This window comes from Anomaloglossus baeobatrachus, chromosome 5 (genome assembly GCF_048569485.1).
Source record: "Anomaloglossus baeobatrachus isolate aAnoBae1 chromosome 5, aAnoBae1.hap1, whole genome shotgun sequence".
In the NCBI taxonomy this organism is placed as follows: domain Eukaryota; kingdom Metazoa; phylum Chordata; class Amphibia; order Anura; family Aromobatidae; genus Anomaloglossus; species Anomaloglossus baeobatrachus.
In genome coordinates this window covers 544,485,583-544,499,395 of record NC_134357.1, presented here as the reverse complement: position 1 = coordinate 544,499,395, position 13,813 = coordinate 544,485,583, and the positions used below count along the sequence as shown (strand labels likewise).

Here is a 13,813-nt window from a genome sequence, read left to right as displayed (position 1 = left end):
CCAGAGGACCGAGCCCCCCCCCCCTCACCCCAGCACTGACCACCAGAGGACCGAGCCCCCCCCCCCTCACCCCAGCACTGACCACACAGAGGACCGAGCCCCCCCCCCCTCACCCCAGCACTGACCACCAGAGGACCGAGCCCCCCCCCCCTCACCCAGCACTGACCACCAGAGGACCGAGCCCCCCCCCCCCTCACCCCAGCACTGACCACCAGAGGACCGAGCCCCCCCCCCCTCACCCCAGCACTGACCACCAGAGGACCGAGCCCCCCCCCCCTCACCCCAGCACTGACCCACCAGAGGACCGAGCCCCCCCCCCCTCACCCCAGCACTGACCACCAGAGGACCGAGCCCCCCCCCCCCTCACCCCAGCACTGACCACCAGAGGACCGAGCCCCCCCCCCCCCTCACCCCAGCACTGACCACCAGAGGACCGAGCCCCCCCCCCCTCACCCCAGCACTGACCACCAGAGGACCGAGCTCCCCCCCCCCCACCTCACCCCCAGCACTGACCACCAGAGGACCGAGCCCCCCCCCTCACCCCAGCACTGACCACCAGAGGACCGAGCCCCCCCCCCCCCCTCACCCCAGCACTGACCACCAGAGGACCGAGACCCCCCCCCAGCACTGACCACCAGAGGACCGAGACCCCCCCCCAGCACTGACCACCAGAGGACCGAGACCCCCCCCCCCTTCACTGACCACCATCCCCAGCAGAGACCGACCCCCCCCCTGATCCCAGCAGCACTGGCCCCCACCACAGATGGTCCACAGCAGCATTAAGCGCCCCCCAAAAAAATTCCAGACCAGGCACACAGCATGAAGCTTCCACACACAGTAATAAAGAACTCCCGTTTGTAACTATGAAGACACTGACCTTGTTCTGTGCAGGAAAGAGTCATCCATAGCGCGGAGTCCTGAGGTAGAGGCTGCAGCAGAAGCAGCGACCACACATGCCGAGAAGCAGCGACCACACATGCCGGGAAGCAGGAGGAAGTGGCGTCTCCTCGTGCATTGTGACATTAGACCCCGCCCCCGACCACGCCCCTAACACGTGACAGCAGTGACGTCATGCCGGGAAGGAGCCCGTACATTCTAGCATCTACCATATATCTAGTGTGCGGCTCTGCAGGAGGAGGTATGTGGAGATTCCCCATTACTGGGGCAGGGGCATTAACCCCTTCAGCTCGGAGACTTTCTTGGGGTTTTTCTCTCGCTGATTTCTATGAATCGTGAGGTTTTTGTTCCTTTTCCTCTGATAGATACAGACGCCCCAACTATGAGAGGCCGGAAGTGAGGAAACCCGTCTGCCCTCAGTCCTCGGCCCCTTTCCTGCCCTCGGTCCTCGGCCCCTTTCCTGCCCTCAGTCCTCGGCCCCTTTTCTGCCCTCAGTCCTCGGCCCCTTTCCTGCCCTCAGTCCTCGGCCCCTCTCCTGCCCTCGGTCCTCGGCCCCTTTCCTGCCCTCGGTCCCCGGACCCTTTCCTGCCCTCGGTCCTCGGACCCTTTCCTGCCCTTGGTCCCCTCGGACCCTTTCCTGCCCTTGGTCCCCTCGGACCCTTTCCTGCCCTCGGTCCCCTCGGACCCTTTCCTGCCCTCGGTCCCCTCGGACCCTTTCCTGCCCTCGGTCCCCTCGGACCCTTTCCTGCCCTCGGTCCCCTCGGACCCTTTCCTGCCCTCGGTCCCCTCGGACCCTTTCCTGCCCTCGGTCCTCGGACCCTTTCCTGCCCTCGGTCCTCGGACCCTTTCCTGCCCTCGGTCCTCGGACCCTTTCCTGCCCTCGGTCCTCGGACCCTTTCCTGCCCTCGGTCCTCGGCCCCTTTCCTGCCCTCGGTCCTCGGCCCCTTTCCTGCCCTCGGTCCCCGGACCCTTTCCTGCCCTCGGTCCCCAGACCCTTTCCTGCCCTCGGTCCCCGGACCCTTTCCTGCCCTCGGTCCCCGGACCCTTTCCTGCCCTCGGTCCCCTCGGACCCTTTCCTGCCCTCGGTCCCCCTCGGACTCTTTCCTGCCCTCGGTCCCCGGACCCTTTCCTGCCCTCGGTCCCCGGACCCTTTCCTGCCCTCGGTCCTCGGACCCTTTCCTGCCCTCGGTCCTCGACCCTTTCCTGCCCTCGGTCCTCGGACCCTTTCCTGCCCTCGGTCCTCGGACCCTTTCCTGCCCTCGGTCCTCGGACCCTTTCCTGCCCTTGGTCCCCTCGGACCCTTTCCTGCCCTCGGTCCTCGGACCCTTTCCTGCCCTCGGTCCTCGGGACCCTTTCCTGCCCTCGGTCCTCGGACCCTTTCCTGCCCTCGGTCCTCGGACCCTTTCCTGCCCTCGGTCCTCGGACCCTTTCCTGCCCTCGGTCCTCGGACCCTTTCCTGCCCTTGGTCCCCTCGGACCCTTTCCTGCCCTCGGTCCTCGGACCCTTTCCTGCCCTCGGTCCTCGGACCCTTTCCTGCCCTCGGTCCTCGGACCCTTTCCTGCCCTCGGTCCTCGGACCCTTTCCTGCCCTTGGTCCCCTCGGACCCTTTCCTGCCCTTGGTCCCCTCGGACCCTTTCCTGCCCTCGGTCCCCTCGGACCCTTTCCTGCCCTCGGTCCCCTCGGACCCTTTCCTGCCCTCGGTCCCCTCGGACCCTTTCCTGCCCTCGGTCCCCTCGGACCCTTTCCTGCCCTTGGTCCCCTCGGACCCTTTCCTGCCCTCGGTCCTCGGACCCTTTCCTGCCCTCGGTCCCTCGGACCCTTTCCTGCCCTTGGTCCTCGGACCCTTTCCTGCCCTCGGACCCTTTCCTGCCCTCGGTCCTCGGACCCTTTCCTGCCCTCGGTCCTCGGACCCTTTCCTGCCCTTGGTCCCCTCGGACCCTTTCCTGCCCTTGGTCCCCTCGGACCCTTTCCTGCCCTCGGTCCTCGGACCCTTTCCTGCCCTCGGTTCTCAACCCCATACTGCATAATGTACCCACAGTATCGCCATCCCCCCAACACACAGTATAATATTCCCACGGTACCACCATCCCCCCCACACAGTATAATGTTCCCACGTACCGCCATCCCCACACACAGTATAATGTTCCCACGGTACCGCCATCCCCACACACAGTATAATGTTCCCACGGTACCGCCATCCCCACACACAGTATAATGTTCCCACGGTACCACCATCCCCCCCCACACAGTATAATGTTCCCACGGTACCACCATCCCCCCACCCAGTATAATGTTCCCACGGTACCGCCACCCTCCCCCACAGTATAATGTTCCCTCGGTATCGCCATCCCCCCACACACAGTATAATGTTCCCACAGTATCACCATCCCCCCACACACAGTATAATGTACCCACAGTATCGCCATCCCCCCCAACACACAGTATAATGTCCCCACAGTATCGCCATCCTCCCCACACAGTATAATGTTCCCACGGTACCGCCATCCCCCCACCTAGTATAATGTTCCCACGGTACCGCCACCCCCCCACACAGTATAATGTTCCCACGGTACCGCCACCCCCCCACACAGTATAATGTTCCCACGGTACCGCCCACCCCCCCCACACAGTATAATGTTCCCACGGTACCGCCACCCCCCCACACAGTATAATGTTCCCTCAGTACCGCCATCCCCCCACACACAGTATAATGTTCCCACAGTACCGCCATCCCCCACACACAGTATAATGTTCCCACAGTATCGCCATTCCCCCACACACAGTATAATGTTCCCACAGTATCGCCATCCCCCTCCAACACACAGTATAATGTTCCCACAGTACCAATTAAAGAATGTACGTCTGGAACACCTATGGTGTGAACAAGGTGCAAGACTCAAAAATATACAACTAAACATTAGGATAAAGAGTTGCACACCAGTCACCATGTATAGGGGAATAATGAAAAACAGAACTGCTTTTCATTATTCCCCTATACATTGTGACTGGTGTGCAATTCTTTATCCTAATGTTCCCACAGTACCGCCATCCCCCACACACAGTATAATGTTCCCACAGTACCGCCATCCCCCACACACAGTATAATGTTCCCACAGTACCGCCATCCCCTCACACACACAGTATAATGTTCCCACAGTACCGCCATCCCCCACACACAGAATAATGCTCCCACAGTACCGCCATCCCCCCCGCAAGCTAATATATAAATCCTAACTTACAGATGAACCTGTCACATACCACCAACCTCCTTGAACAGTTTCACAAGTCTGGAAATGAGGATCTGTGATGGTCAGCAGGTGGTATACATGTATGAGGAGCTCTCTCTCTCGCTTTCTTTCTCACTCTTTCTCTTTGTTTTACCTTCTGCCACAAATAAAATAATGGCTGTTCTTTTGGGTATCTCAAATATATGGAAGATGCTTTCTCTTTCTGTTTGTCAAGAATGGAGAATGTTCTCTTTCTGTCTGTGATCTTAATTTTTCACTTAAAAACTTTTTTTCAACAGGGTGAGCAGACTGATCAGCTTCTACAATTCAGCATGTCAGATCCTTCTCTCATCTGACATTATTTGTCTTGAGGTCCCTATGTTATAAAGTCCAGAAACAAAAAAACTGCATCTCCAAATAAAACATAGCAAGTGTGAACAGGTACCAGCTGCTATATCTACACAAACAAAAGCATCAAGACATACACAAACATAGAATATATGAAATTTAAACAGCAATAATGCTACATAAAACATGGTGAGAAAAATGTAGGTTCTTAGGGCAACAATTGGCCAATTATTGTGTGCCCATCTGCCACGGCAAGGTGACCTTTATTTGATGGGACCCTATCCTATTCTTATGGCTTCTCTAAGACTAAGGAGTGTTGCTGTATCCTTTTGTTTGGGTTTCGTGTATTTATAGCAGCTGGCACCTGTTCACACTTGCAATGTTTTTTTGGAGATGCAGTTGTTTTGCAGTATATATTGGAGATGTAGACATCTTGCTATTCTGACTGTTCTCTCCACCCATTAGCCACAGGATTGTTTTAATAAATACAAACAGAGATTTATTTATTTTTTTTAATTCAGCCTACCGTCATATCTATAATGCTCCTTAGTTACCGATGCACGGAAAACAGCCAGGGCTTGGACTCCCGAGGTAAGTAGCTTCAGACACCATAAGAAAAAAAATTCAGCACCAAAAAAAATGGCTTCATCATACATAAAATGTAACTTTTTTATTGGATCCCATATTAAAATCCATAGACAAGTGGATTAAAAATCTAGGAAACCTAGATTTTTAATTCACTTGTCTATGGATTTTAATATGGGCTCAATAAAAGTTAAATTTTATTTATGATGAAGCCATATTTTTCTGGTGCTGGATTTTTTTCTTATGATGTCTGAAGGTTGTTTTAATAAATGCGAGATCGTATGTTTCCATATATTTATAGGGAGAGGGCACCATCAAAGAAAGGTCACCTTGACGCAGTTTCTGGGCATACAAGATGTCATGTAAAACTCTTGAAGGGTCCTTACCCCCTCACCACCATCAGCCACAGATCACCATGACGATTATCTGATCGGTCTGGAAGTTTAGGAATTTATGACTTGGGCGATGGTAGAGCTACAGCCAGAAAGTGCACACAAAAAACATCTCTTTGTTCTGTTGGAGGGAAAAAACTCTCAAAACAGTTTTTAGGCGCTACGTTAATGCTAGAAAAATGAAAAGCATATTGCCGGAATCCCTGTGGAGCGCACCGTTTAGCTTTACTAGGAGATCGCTGGTATTGCGACAAATGGGTATTGCTCAAAAGAATCATGCTAGATGCATTGTGTTTGGTATCTATGCAAGTGTAAAATCGAGAGGTAAAATATGATGCTAATATCTTTCACCTATGTGGCTCAGGGGCAAAGATTATGTGAAAAGCTAGAATTAAAGAACTTTGTGACAATCTTTTCACAGCCCACAAGAGACCGTAAAATGAGGTCACAGAGAGGGGGGGTTACCTGAGGGCATAAGAGCGATTAGCTCCTTGCTGGGGGTGTCAATATTGGAAGGCACTGTTAATGTGTGGTGCTGGCCGTTTTTCTACCATCTTCTTCTCTTGGAGACCTTCCCTCCCTAAATTCAGAAGTCACATCTATGGCACGAGTTTAGTAAGTTTCACGTTTATACCTTTTATTTTTATGTAACTGTCTATACTGTATTTGTATTGTTCCCTTTTGTAAACTCCTGTATATTTTTTAAACACTGCCTATTTTTGGATTAAATATATACAATGTAATAGTTTGTTTCCTCCTGTTCTATATATGAACCCAAACCCGTCCGAAAAGCCCTCTGCTATCTGAAACGGGTCACCAGCTATCCCTAAGGTTGGGTGGTGGCAGCGTAATTATTCTTGCATAGAATTATTGGAGTGCTATCATTAAGGGTACCGAGGTGTATATATACAGTCATATGAAAAAGTTTGGGCACCAGTGTTAACCTTTTTTCTTTATAACAATTTGGGTTTTTGCAACAGCTATTTCAGTTTCATATATCTAATAACTGATGGACTCAGTAACATTTCTGGATTGAAATGAGGTTTATTGTACTAACAGAAAATATACAATCCGCATTTAAACAAAATTTGACTGGTGCAAAAGTATGGGCACCTCAACATAAAAGTGACATTAATATTTTGTAGATCCTCCTTTTGCAAAAATAACAGCCTCTAGTCGCTTCCTGTAGCTTTTAATGAGTTCCTGGATGAAGGTATATTTGACCATTCCTGTTTACAAATCAATTCCAGCTCAGTTAAGTTAGATGGTCGCCGAGCATGGATAGCCCGCTTTAAATCATCCCACAGATTTTCAATGATATTCAGGTCTGGGGACTGAGATGGCCATTCCAGAACATTGTAATTGTTCCTCTGCATGAATGCCTGAGTAGATGTGGAGCGGTGTTTTGGATCATTGTCTTGCTGAAATATCCATCCCCTGCGTAACTTCAACATCGTCACTGATTCTTGCACATTATTATCAAGAATCTGTCCATCAGTTATTAGATACTGTATATGAAACTGAAATAGCTGTTGTAAAAACCCAAATTGTTATAAAGAAAAAAGGTTAACATTAATAGAAGTTTTTCATATGACTGTATATATTCTATTAGCGGTAATCTGTGATATATACACTTAGCCTTGCTGTCAGACCTCCAATATTTGGCATTATTAGCTCAGCAGCATCATTTTATTCATTTTCCTGCAGTACCAAAAGTGGCCTGCCGACAAGAGGGGAGCTAGAGAGTAATCGTGTTCCTGACACAAGAATTGACCAATTTTTGCGCTAAGAACGTTCATTTTTCTAAGTATATTTTATATACAGTCATGGCCAAAAGTTTTGAGAATGACACCAAAATTATTTTTTTCACATGATCTTTTGCCGTCTGGTTTTTAATTGTGTTTGTCTGATGTTTACATCACATACAGAAATATAATTGCAATCATATTATGAGTACCAAAAGGTTATATTGACAGAATGATTTAATGCAGCAAGTCAATATTTGCAGTGTTCACTCTTCTTCAGGACCTCTGCAATTCTCCCTGGCAGGCTCTCAATCAACTTCTGGACCAAATCCTGACTGATAGCTGCCCATTCTTGCATAAGCAATGCTTGCATTTTGCCAGAATTTGTTGGTTTTTGTTTGTCCACCCGTCTCTTGATGATTGCCCACAAGTTCTCATTGGGATTAAGATCTGGGGAGTTTCCAGGCCATGGACCCAAAATCTCTGTTTTGTTCCATGAGCCATTTAGTGATCACCTTTGCTTTATGGCAATGTGCTCCATCATGCTGGAAAAGGCATTGTTGGGCATCAAACTGCTCTTGGACAGTTGGGAGAAGTTGCTCTTGGAGGACATTCTGGTACCATTCTTTATTCATGGCTGTGTTTTTAGGCAAGACTGTGAGTGAGCCGATTCCCTTGGCTGAGAAGCAACCCCACACATGAATCGTTTCAGGATGCTTAACAGTTGGCATGAGAGAAGACTGGTGGTAGAGTTCACCTCTTCTTCTCCTAATAAGCTGTTTACCAGATGTCACAAACAATCGAAAAGGGGATTCATCTGAGTATATGACTTTACCCCAGTCCTCAGCAGTCCACTCCCTGTACCTTTTGCAGAATATCAGTCGGTCCCTGATGTTTTTTCTGGAGAGAAGTGGCTTCTTTGCTGCCCTCCTTGAAACCAGGCCTTGCTCAAAGAGTCTCCGCCTCACAGTGCGTGCAGAAGCACTCACACCAGCCTGTTGCCATTGCTGAGCTAGCTCGGCACTGCTGGTAGTCCGATCCCGCAGCTGAAACAGTTTTAAGATACGGTCCTGGTGTTTGCTGGTTCTTCTTGGGCCCTGGAGCCTTTTTGGCAACAATGGAAGCTCTCTCCTTGAAGTTCTTGATGATGCGATAGATTGTTGACTGAGGTGCAATCTTTGTAGCTGCGATACTCTTCCCTGTTAGGCCATTTTTGTGCAGAGCAATGATGGCTGCACGTGTTTCTTTAGAGATAACCATGGTTAACTGAAGAGAAACAATGATACCAAGCACCAGCCTCCTTTTAAAGTGTCCAGTGGTGTCATTCTTACTTAATCATGACTGATTGATCGCCATCCCTGTCCTCATCAACACCCACACCTGTGTTAATGGAACAATCACTAAAACAATGTTAGCTGCTCCTTTTAAGGCAGGAATGCAATGCTGTTGAAATATGTTTTGGGGGTTAAAGTTCATTTTCTTAGCCAATATTGACTTTGCAAGTAATTGCTGTTACGCTGATCACTCTTTATGACATTCTGGAGTATATGCAAATTGCCATTAGAAAAACTTAAGCAGTAGACTTTGTAAAAATTAATATTTGTAGCATTCTCAAACCTTTTGGCCATGACTGTAGTATTAATGCAGTTTACGTTTCATATATTCTATGTTTGCATATGTCTTAGCGGTTACAGAGTGCTGCTGTATCCTTTTGTGTTACATGGTATATAATTGACTAATTCCTCATAATATGAGCGGTTTCGGCAACCTTTATTCTAATGTGTATGGTGGCTTTAAAGAGGTGGTTCACCCGTTTTCATTTCTGGCCACATCTATATTATGTTGAGAGACAAGATTTCTCTCAAATACCTTGTGTTGCCAATAGTACCTATGAGCGGCGGTATTGCAGTCCGCTCACCCCTTTCGCGTGACCCCCGTCGGCTCCATGACTTCTGATGTATGTCCAGTGATGTCAACTGAGGCATGCCACAGTCATCCTACGTGACTGTGTGAAGCCCCACAGGTGTTGTGTCGGTGCATTACCTTCAGGGACTCCACGTGGGATGGTCTGGTCACAGGTACGGAACCTTCTCTTTAGGAATTTCGTAACGCCACTCTCGGCATTGCGGTCATGGGACCGCCACTGCAGGTTAAGGGACGCCTGGGGTTGTTGGTAGGTGCAGTTGGATGGTGTGGCCCCCCCGAGAGTAGGGCTGGCCCCAGGGCCCGTTTTGACTGGGTGGAACCACAAGGCGCAGAATGACTCAAACACAGTCCAGGCAGTTTTTTTTTTTTAATTTAATTTAATCGTATGAACGTATATCTTACCATCATATAAAAATAAACACCAGACAATAGACAGTGATTGAAAAATATCAAAAGGATAAAAATCAAATTTGAATATCAAGATTTTCTATATATGCAATAGCGTTATCATTTACAATATAGAAATCCTTCTTGTCACCATGGTAGGATCTCAGGGGGCGCTCCTCAACAATGTGCTGGATAGTTTGACGATCTGCTCCACAGTCACAGGTCGGAGAGTCATATTTTCCCCACTTATACATAAAATCTGCACAGACGCCAAAGTTTGTTCTGATACGATTTAGAGTAACCCATGTTTTCCTTGGTAGATTGAAGCCTGGTGGAGGGTTTTGTAAATTAGGGAACATTTGGGGATCACCGTCTACTACATTGACCCAAAGTTCTCCCCATTTCTCCTCTAAATTGAAGTCTTGTTCATGCAAGGTGATTGCAGTTCGGATGGGTGGGTGTCTTGATTTCAATCGTATTGTAACATCTCTGATATTTTGGTGTATTGGAAGTTTTTCATTATTCCCTACTTTAGTGTATTCTTTAAGTAGGAGCTTTTGTCTTCTTAGATTTGCGGGTGCGATATGACTCAGCACAGGTAACCAGTGAACAGGTGTAGGTCTAATAGCACCAGATATTATACGCAAAGAGTTGTTCAGCTGAGTGTCAATTAAGTTTACATGACAGCTATTTAACCATGCTGGAGCACAGTATTCTGCAGCAGAGTACACCAGGGCAAGAGTAGATGTTCTCAAAACAGATGTTGCCGAGCCCCAGGAGGATCCACAAAGTTTCTGAATAATATTATTACGTGCTTTCAGTTTCTGTGCCAATTTATCCAGATGGGATTTAAAAGTTAGACTTCTATCAAGGGTTACACCTAAGTACTTAGGATTGAAATTGTGTTTAACAGATTGGCCTTCAAATTGTACTTTAAGTTCAGTCTTGGCACTTGCATTGTGTAAATGAAAGCAACAAACTTCCGTTTTTGATGGGTTAGGTTTTAATCTCCATTGTCGGAAGTACTTTCCCATTACACTAAGATCTTTTGTAAGAACATCCTCTGCTTCCTTCATTGTTTTGCTTACCATAGCAAGTGCCCAGTCATCGGCATATCCAAATTTCCGTGACACTGTTTTAGGAATATCAGCTAGGTACAGGGCAAACAGGAGAGGTGCCAGCACTGATCCCTGGGCCAGTCCGTTGTTTAAAGATTTCTTACAACTGGTTGAATCGCCCATAATAAGATGAAAAGTTCGATTTGCAATCATATTGCTCAAGATGTACATCATTTTCTTGCATGGAATCACCTTCAAAAATTTTTATAAAAGTCCTTCCCTCCACACAGTATCATATGCGGCAGAGAGATCGATAAACGCCACTGAAACTTTCTTGTTCTTCTGGAATTCAGCTTCAATGAGAGTTGTCAAAGCTAAGACTTGGTCACTACAGTTTCGAGCAGGTCTGAAGCCGGCTTGCTCTATAGGTATTAAGTCGAAAATCTTTAGACTGATCTTGTTATATAGGCAGTCTTTCAGGGTTTTTACTCACAGTTGATGGTAGGGTGAGTAACTCGGGCGTAGCTGGAATGAACCAGGCTGGAACCAGGTATCCTTCCGGCTGGCTGATGAGGGTGACTACCATCTTGCCTTCCTAGCCCCGTGTGTTTTGGGGTGACCCCTACTTGAAGCCCTGCTGGGGTCGCCCAGGGAAGTTGCTGATGCCTCTCTCCCCTTCTTTTGGCCCGTTTTCTTGTAGCCTGGACCAGGTCACTCCGGCTGCTTGCCTCCTGTGAACTATGGGCCCTCTCTTCGCTGCATGGCTCCGGACTCTGTGTGTGGTGGTGAGGGCGTGAAGTACCCCCACCTGCAGGTTGAGCAGGACAACTGAATGGTCCTCTGCTCTGAGAACCTGCACTCGAACGGGCCTGGTACCTCCCTGGCAGTCCCTTTACTTTGCCACCTCTTTGCTCTCTCTAGCCTTGGGTGGATTTCGGGTGGCATTACCAGGTGACCGATCTCCCCCGTTGGTAGTCACTGCGCGGACGCTCAGTGTTGTGTCAGCTTCCAGGGTCTGCTCCACACGTCTGCTCTCCCTGAGCTGCACTCCAGACTGGCTCACTACTCCCTCCCCACTGTGCCTGCCTACGCCACCTAGCAACCAAGCTCTCTACCACACCCCTTGAGTGGACATGGAGGCTACGCCCCTCCTGGATTCCCCAGTGGTCCCTATCAAAGGTAGATGTGTGAGACATGATTACTATGCGCCTGTGTAGTCACACCTCGGTCAGCCTTCTGGATTACCTGTATTGTACTGCCCCCAGCATGGGTGCAGTACTCAGTGGTACCTGACCAGGTCAGGGGCGCCACAACTGGGCTGTGGGTGGAGTTTCACAGCTCATCACAGCCCAGCATCACAGTCCATCATCTCTCCCTGCTTACCTCCTCCTTCACTGCAGAGCGCGCAAGCAGGAGGGATGCTGGGCTGTGATGAGTGGTGAAACTCCGCTCATAGTCCATTGACTCTTGGAGACTGGGGCCGGCCGCGGTGATGTCAGATGAACAGGAAGTTGATGTAACATCACTGGACATGAGAGGTCACGGAGCCCAGGGGTCATGCGATGGCGATCAGCGGTCCGCAATACTGCCATTAACAGGCAGAATTGGCAATAGAAGCTATTTGAGAGAAACCTTGTTTCTCAACATAATATTGATGTGGCCAGTAATGAAAATGGGTGAACTACCTCTTTAAGAGGTAACTTAAACAGAGTGTTGTAAAACAATAAAAATACCATCAGGCTTGGATCCCCGCCAGTCTCTGTATTTCCTGGTCAGTCCCAATGAGCTTGTGATTCCTACAACCAACTAGATGCAGGAGTGGTGGCCAACATAGCCAGTGATTGGGAGCATGTAGGAAACATCTTAGTCAGTAATTCAACTTATGTTTCACTCCATATGAGATAAGAGAGAATACATCAGCTACACTTTATATCTCCTGATATGTTTCCTTCATTATCTCCAGTAATTGTATTATTATACCGGATTCTTTATGGTGTTATAATGGTTCATCCTCTTATTCAGGGCCATACAATATCGGATCCTCTTAATGGACATCTTCTCTATAAGAGAATATTCCTAATTCACCCGTCAAGGATGGATATGGACAGGGACAAGATGGTGGAGAGGATATTACACCTCACCCTAGAGATCCTCTTCCGGATTACTGGAGAGGTGAGAGATTCTGATGACGTCACATTACATCATTCTTATCTATGGGAATAACAGATGGACAGAACTGGAGAGGTGAGGACTCTGGAAATGTCTGTAGTGAGATGTATTATTATTATTATGTGTCTCTCCATAACCAGGATTACACTGTAGTGAAGACCTCCAGTGAGCGCTGTCAGGACCCTGTGTCTGAGGAATGGGGAAGACCCCTGAGCCCAATCATGGGGCCTCCACCTCACCCCCCGATACCTGAGGACATCAATGACCAGAAGATCCTAGAACTCACCTACAAGATGATTGAGCTGCTGACTGGAGAGGTGACACTGCTGGGAATGCTGGGACATTATACAGTAACGCTATGAAGGGATCGGGGGTGACGGTATCATTGTATGTGCCAGGTTCCTATAAGGTGTCAGGACGTCACCGTCTATTTCTCCATGGAGGAGTGGGAGTATTTAGAAGGACACAAAGATCTGTACAAGGACGTTATGATGGAGGTTCCCCAGCCCCTCACATCACCAGGTAATAGACAGGACTAAATACACACGGCCTATAATTATCTGTATGTAAGGAATGAATTTAGTCAATTTATGTGTTTCCTCCAGTTCTATCCAGTAAGAGGACAACACCAGAGAGATGTCCCCGTCCTCTTCTTCCACAGGACTGTAAACAAGAAGATCTTGATGTTCCTCAGGATCATCAGGTAGATGGAGAGAAGGTGACATGAAATCTCCCTATGATGTGTAGACGGCTGTGAAGGTCTTGTGCTCAGTTTTGTTTTATCCACCAGTATTATATGTTTTATACTTGTGTAATGAGAGCGGTGGAGATGGCAGGATTAGAGCTGATCATAGATGTGACTTCTCCATCTGTCTGTGACTTTTACAATATTTGTTTCAGGCTGAAGATCTGACCCATATTAATACTACAGAGACATATGTGAGTGGTGATGAGTGGTGTAGAGAGGAGATTCCTACATATGGCTACCAAGGTGGCTCACCCCAGCACTGACCACCAGAGGGCCGAGCCCCCCCTCACCCCAGCACTGACCACCAGAGGGCCGAGCCCCCCCCTCACCC

General features: G+C 48.7%; 1 protein-coding gene across 1 annotated transcript in view; it reads left to right on the top strand.

Annotated features, from left to right (window-relative positions):
* The first annotated feature begins 1,070 nt into the window (after positions 1 to 1,070).
* The window catches only part of LOC142312948 (uncharacterized), an 80,978-nt gene continuing 68,235 nt past the window's right edge, over positions 1,071 to 13,813 (top strand). Inside the window, exons 1-5 of the mRNA XM_075351936.1 lie at positions 1,071 to 1,138; positions 12,588 to 12,737; positions 12,875 to 13,051; positions 13,133 to 13,256; positions 13,340 to 13,437. Coding sequence (XP_075208051.1) covers positions 12,660 to 12,737; positions 12,875 to 13,051; positions 13,133 to 13,256; positions 13,340 to 13,437 — 477 coding nt within the window. The 5' untranslated portion in view covers positions 1,071 to 1,138; positions 12,588 to 12,659. The remainder of the gene's footprint in view (positions 1,139 to 12,587; positions 12,738 to 12,874; positions 13,052 to 13,132; positions 13,257 to 13,339; positions 13,438 to 13,813) is intronic.